The sequence below is a fragment of the Sceloporus undulatus genome, chromosome 6 (genome assembly GCF_019175285.1).
Source record: "Sceloporus undulatus isolate JIND9_A2432 ecotype Alabama chromosome 6, SceUnd_v1.1, whole genome shotgun sequence".
Lineage (NCBI taxonomy): Eukaryota > Metazoa > Chordata > Lepidosauria > Squamata > Phrynosomatidae > Sceloporus > Sceloporus undulatus.
In genome coordinates, this window is record NC_056527.1 from 84,141,001 (window position 1) to 84,147,671 (window position 6,671).

Below are 6,671 nucleotides of genomic sequence, written 5' to 3' on the forward strand. Positions count from 1 at the left end.
TCTCTATCAGAAAGCGCTGGTGTCACAACAAGGTACAATTATTCCCAGGGTTCTCTAGCACTGAGCCAGGGCAGTTACAGCACTCTCAAACTGAATTATCTCTGCAGTGTGTTTTGGACTGCATAGTCATCTAATCTCATTTCAAATGACATTTGCTCATAGTTTTTGTGGGTTTTTCGGGCTAAGTGGCCATGTTCTAGAAGAGTTTATTCCTGACGTTTCACCAGCACCTGTGGCTGGCATCTTCAGAGAATGCTGGCATGGAAGAGAGTGGGATATGTTTGTGTGTATATGTATATATATATATATACTGTGTGACCTTGGGTAGGGATGAGTGATTTCCATGTTAATCTTTCAACAATTCAACAACATCCAACAACAGAATAATACACAGATTAACATGGAAATCACTCCTCCCTACCAGGGTCACACAGTATATACACATCAATAGAAGTATAGTGTTTAGATCAAGGGAAGTAATAGTGCCACTATATTCTGCTCTGGTCAGGCCCCAACTGGAATATTGTGTCCAGTTCTGGGCGCCACAATTCAAAAAGGACATTGAGAAACTGGAGCGTGTCCAGAGGAGGACGACTAAAATGGTGAAGGGTCTGGAAACCTTGCCCTATGAGGAGCGACTCAGAGAGCTGGGGATGTTTAGCCTGGAGAAGAGAATGTTTAGAGGTGATATGATAGCCCTGTTTAAATATTTGAAGGGATGTCATAATGAGGAGGGAGTAAGCTTGTTTTCTGCTGCTCCAGAGAACAGGACCTGGAGCAATGGATGCAAACTTCAGGAAAAGAGATTCCACCTCAACATTAGGAGGAACTTCTTGACAGTAAGGGCTGTTCAACAATGGAACACACTCCCTCGGAGTGTAGTGGAGTCTCCTTCCTTGGAGGTCTTCAAGCAGAGGCTGGATGGCCATCTTTGATTGAGAGGTCCTGCATGGCTTTGATTGAGAGTTCCTGCATGGCAGGGGTTGGACTGGATGGCCCTTGCGGTCTCTTCCAACTCTATGATTCTGTGATTCTATACCCGACTCCCTTCTGAGCCAGCATTCCCCGAAGATCCCAGCCACAGATGCCAGCGAAACATTAGGAACAAACCCTTCCAGAGCATGCAGGGACGTAGCTAGGATTTTAGGAAGGGGGGGGGGGCAGACTAAGTGCCACCATTATAATGGGGCTTGAGTGCGGCGGGGCAGCACCACACACCATTCTTTTTTTTAAGGGGGGGGGGGGGGCCGCGCCCCCCCACCCCCCCCCCCCTGGCTACATCCCTGGAGCATGGCCACATAAGCCTGAACCCCCCCCCCCACAAAAAAAATAGATGCCTTCGAGTTGACATTTGTCCCATTGCTATTAAGCTGCCTTGCACTTCCTGTCTGCCACCACACGGGGGCGCTCCCTTCAAGCCGTGCCAGGGAGATATTCCAGTGGTGGGCCGCTAGGGGGCGTGTGTGGCGGAGGGCGCTGCAGCTGCGGCGGAGGGCGGGGCCAGGGTTGGTGAGTCTGCTGCTGCTGGAGCAGAGCAGAGCAGAGCGGAGCGGAGCGGCGAGGCAGCTAGAGGAGCAGGGCAGGAGCAACAGGAGGCTCCCGAGGATCCTGTGCTGCCTTTGGGAGGGAGGGAGGGAGGGGGGTTGGGAGGGGAGGGGAGGGGAGGAAGAAAGGAAGGAAGGGGGCCAGGCGAGGCAGCCGGGGGTCTCCCTCTCCGCCGCCGCTGCTCCATGCCCCTCTACGGCTGAGCCTCCCCGGGGGAGGAGGAGGAGGCGGCTGCAGGACCCTGGACAGAAGCCACGCCGCCCCAGGACACACAGCAGCCCCACTGCGGTGGGTACCACTCTGGAGAGGGATGGGAGGGAAAGGGAGGGAGGGAGGGATGGGGGGAAGGAAGGAGAGAGGGAAATGAAGGGGAAAAGGGATGGATGTATGGAAGGAAGGAAGGAAGGAAGGAAAGATGGAAGGAGAAAGAGATGGATGGAAGGAGGGATGGAAGGAGGGGAGATGGGTGGAAGGAATAAATGATGGCAGAATGGAAAAATGGAAGGAAAGATGCATGGAAGGAAGGAAGGAGGGAGGGAGGGAGAGATAGAGGGAAAGAGGGAAGGAAGCAAGGAGGGAGGGAGGGAAGGAGGGAAGGAGGGATGCAAGGATGGATGGAGAGCAGATTGACCAGAGGTCCTCCTCACCTCCAAAGAGGACCAGGAACTGCATGATGGAGGACCTTCCAGAAAAAGGGAGGACCCGACCCACTCAAAGCTTTAAAGCAATTCATAGAAATACTGTATTAAATCCATGCCCGATAGCCCTGCTCAAAATGGAGCCCCTTTGAGAAAAATGGAGAACATGGCTCAACCAAAGCTAGAAAACACCACACCTAGAAATATTAAATGCATGCTCCTTAGCCATGCTCAGAATGAAGGCGCTTCCAGAAAAAGACTGAATCAAAGCTAAAGAGACTCACTCCCAGAAATATTGAAGGTATGCCTCTTAGCCTTGCTCAAAATGGAGGACCTTTTGGGAATTCCTCCTGGAGAAGAGGTTGACATGTCCTAGAAAAGGAGGATGATTCGCACTCGCATCCTCTCCTGTCTCTCTCTCTCTCTTTTTTCTTGGGAGGTGGAGGAGGGGCTGAGGATGCTGCAAAATTGTTGGGTGGAGGTTGAATGAGGGAGATGGAGGCTGCATCTACACTGCAGGATGGATGCGGTTTGACACCGCTTTAACAGCCAGGGCTGCATGCCGCAGACTCCTGGGGTTTGCGGTTTTGTGAGACCTTTCTTGATCTCTGTCTCTGGTGCCACAACAAAGTGTGATCCCATATTTCCATAGGATGGAGCCGTGGCAGTTCAAGCGGGTCCAAACTGGATTAATTGGGCAGTGTGGTAGCATCTTCCAGAGCCATGGGGAAGAAAGGCTAGGGGTTGGTCAGAGACAAGGAAGGAAGGAGGATGGCCGCATGTTTACCAAGAGAGAGCTCCATGTCTAGCTTGACAGCTGTGGGGTGGCCAGGCTTTTAATGAGATCTGGAGCATGACTGATGCTGCTGGATGCACACATGCACCTGGTCACCCATGATAGAGAGACCTTTATTTACAGCGTCACTGGCAACAACATCCTGGCACAAATTTGTTCCTCTGGCCCAGGAACGCGGCTGGCTGCCGCACAATCTGATCCATCCTTAAGGCACTCCTGGGCTCTTTGTTTTTTGCTGCAGCCCACAAACATGGCTTCCTTTTGTGCAATCACAAACGCAGACACACTGAGGTTTTTCTTTTAAACGTACATTTCCAGAGATGTGGAGAAGAAGACTCAGGTTATGTCCACATTGCAGAAATAACTTGGTTTGACGCCGCTTTAACTGCCCTGACTCAATGCTATGCCATTCTGGGAACTGGAGTTTGTTGTGGCCCCAGAGTGGAAACTGGGTTATTTCTGCAGTGTGGATGCAGCCTTAGAGGGAGAAAAAACCCTCCTAAAACATGGTGTCTGCCTCATGCAGATAGGATGAGAGGGCACTGGATGTAGGCCATGTAAATAAAAACAACCAGAGCCCAGCCAGTGGCATTGACGATGACATGTTTTGGTGTGGAGGAGTAATGGCTAGCAACACTCTGATTCGACATCGGCAGCTCATGATCAAAGCCAGGAAGGTCCTTGGCTGTATCATTTTTGGGCAAAGTGCACCACATTGCTCTGATTATAAACCACCCCTGCATGTATATTGGTGCATCGTCAGAAAAATGGAGCTGTGCAGCAGAGAAAATGGCCCTCTCTGCCCGTGCTTATCTGAACTGTTTTGCCTTTGGCAGGTCTGAATCCAAGTCCTCAAGGCAGCGTTGGAGGGGAAGGGGGTGTTTGGAGCAGAGGCACTCCAACCCCGGCGCTTTGACGGCAGTCTGACGGCTCCCGGCTTTGTTCGGCTTGCACGCTTCCTCCTTCTCCCCCCTCCTCTTCCATCTCCTCCGCTGGCACCATGGGCACCGTGTTGTCCCTTTCACCCAGTTACCGGAAGGCAGCCCTCTTTGAGGATGGCTCAGCCACGGTGGGGCATTACACGGCCGTCCAGAACAGTAAGAACGCCAAGGACAAGAGCCTCAAGCGCCACTCCATCATCTCGGTGCTGCCCTGGAAACGCATTGTGGCTGTCTCGGCCAAAAAGAAGAACTCCAAGAAGGTGCAGCCTAACAGCAGCTATCAGAACAATGTCACCCACCTCAACAACGAGAATCTAAAGAAATCCCTCTCCTGTGCCAACCTCTCCACCTTCGCCCAGAACCAGAGTGCCCAGCCTCCGCCTCCAAACAACCAGATTTCCAGCTCCAAGAGCACCATCTCCTCCATCAAGAAGACCCCCCACCCCAACACCAACTCATCGGGTACCCCCAAGAGGGTGATCGTTCAAGCTTCAACCAGTGAGTTGCTCCGGTGTTTGGGCGAATTCCTGTGCCGACGGTGCTACCGGCTGAAACACCTCTCCCCTACTGACCCGGTCCTGTGGCTCCGTAGCGTCGACCGGTCCCTCCTCCTGCAAGGCTGGCAAGACCAAGGTTTCATCACCCCCGCCAACGTGGTCTTTCTGTACATGCTTTGCCGGGATGTCATCTCTTGCGAAGTGGCCACAGACCATGAACTCCAAGCCGTCTTGCTTACCTGCCTGTATCTTTCCTACTCCTATATGGGCAACGAGATCTCTTACCCTCTCAAGCCTTTTCTGGTGGAAACCTGTAAAGAGGCCTTTTGGGATCGCTGCCTATCCATCATTAACCTCATGAGTCCCAAAATGTTACAGATCAATGCTGACCCGCACTATTTCACTCAGGTCTTTGCTGACCTGAAGAACGAGAGCAGCCAGGAGGAGAAGAACAGGCTCCTCATAGGCCTTGACCGGTGAGCAGAGATGAAGGGGAAAACCATAACCTGTTTTTTTTTTTGGTCCTTCTTTTATGTTGTTTTTTCGTTTCCAAAAACAGACTGGGACACAAAGCTGAGGTTGGACAGGCCTGAAGGAGGACACCAAGCCAGTGTTCTCCACCACATATGGTTGGCTTGGCTTCTCTGAAGTGAAGTCAAATGAAATTGAGGCGATGGGAGCTTGGCCTCTTTAGGTTTCTGCTTCATTGCATGTGGCGGATAGGACTTCCTCTCCTTTTAGGGCAAACAGCACGAGGATGAACAGGAGCGGAGGACCAAGCACAGCAATGCATGACTGCGGCACCCCTTGGCCGGTTGTTTTTTGCCTAGAAGATCTGCAAAATGGATCTGAGAACCATCTTGTGTTTCTTAATTCCTTGTGATGGATTGCGGCAGAGAATGCAAATACCGTGTATGCTCCTCTTGAGAAGAAAGAGGGACCAGACCCAATGGATGCTTCAGCCCCTGGCATTCCAACAAAGGGATAAAAGAGTGAGATTTCCTTTCTTTTAAATGTACTTACTTTGCACACTGACTTGAGCAAAATGACACCAACACAGTATTGGCATCCAAAACTGACTCTTTCTTGCATGAAAAGGAGGTTGCCTTGAGAACCAGGAGAAGTGGGCAAAGGCTCACCCATGCCCCTCTCTGTATGTTATCACCTCTACCACCCCTTTCACTGAGGGCCAGCATCTTGGGATCTATGGGCTCTCTCAAAACATCAGTGCTAAAAGGTAAAGGTGAACCTTGGCATCATTTCCTGTTAAAGCACCCAAGTAAAATTAGGTAGCCTGTCGACAACTTGTGAGACACTGGGTGTTGGTGGACTCTAACTCCCATCGTACTTCACCATTGGCTATGCTGGTTAGGTTTTATGGGAGTTGAGGTCCAATCTCTGAAGGTTCCTACCCTGTCAATATGGAGTAGGGGCCGATATTCAAGATGGCCTCCAGCTGGAATTAATTTTTGCTGGCAGGTTATTGGGGAATTTATTTCATTTTATTGCAGACCATACTTTGGCTGTCTTAGAGCAGGGAGGCCACAGTTGTATTGTGGCCAGTTGAACAGCTAGAATAATTGTCCCTTACTAAAGTATCAACTTAATTGGAAAATTTGAGAATGACGTCAAAAGTCAGCTACATTCTCACTTGTACAAATTGGGTATCAAACATAGGATGGGTGCTGAACCACATACACAACTGGTATTATGGGTGCCTCCTGACCCTGCCCTAAAGCCCACTTGCCAACTTAATGCTGTATCTGGGGGAATGGAGGAAGAGACCTGGGGAAGAAGACAATGAGAATGCAATGGATAACAACAACAGTAAAAAACAAGATAGTGACTAAAAATATGCTTAAAAATTAATCTGCAGTATGTACAAAAGGTACATAGATTTTATATCTTGTATATTCTGTAGATGTATCTTGCAGATACTTAGACACCAAACTGTTTGTAGGATAATCTTTCTTTCCCTATTAAGATCCCCACAAACCATATGCCAGCACTTAACGATTTCATTAATTCTTCCATCCTTAGCGCCTAACATTGGAAATAATCTGATGTTTTGTAAATTTCAGTTGTTTTGCTTAGCTTTCCATTTCTTTAAAAGGAAGAGATTGAAATCTTTCTGATCATTACCTTCAGGGATGGTAGATGTATATAGAGAGCTCGGGTGAGGGGGGGGCATGAAAAGATACACTGAATTTTGCTCAGTTAATGATAATGTGAATTGAATGCAAATAGTCCACGG

General features: G+C 49.7%; 1 protein-coding gene across 1 annotated transcript; it reads left to right on the top strand.

Moving 5' to 3' along the window:
• Nucleotides 1–1,683: 1,683 nt before the first annotated feature.
• Nucleotides 1,684–6,276, top strand: CDK5R1 (cyclin dependent kinase 5 regulatory subunit 1). The gene is made up of 2 exons (XM_042476793.1): nucleotides 1,684–1,833; nucleotides 3,816–6,276. Exon 2 carries the CDS (start codon nucleotides 3,980–3,982, stop codon nucleotides 4,895–4,897), a length of 918 nt encoding a protein of 305 aa, XP_042332727.1. The 5' UTR covers nucleotides 1,684–1,833; nucleotides 3,816–3,979; the 3' UTR covers nucleotides 4,898–6,276.
• The last annotated feature ends 395 nt before the right edge of the window (nucleotides 6,277–6,671 follow it).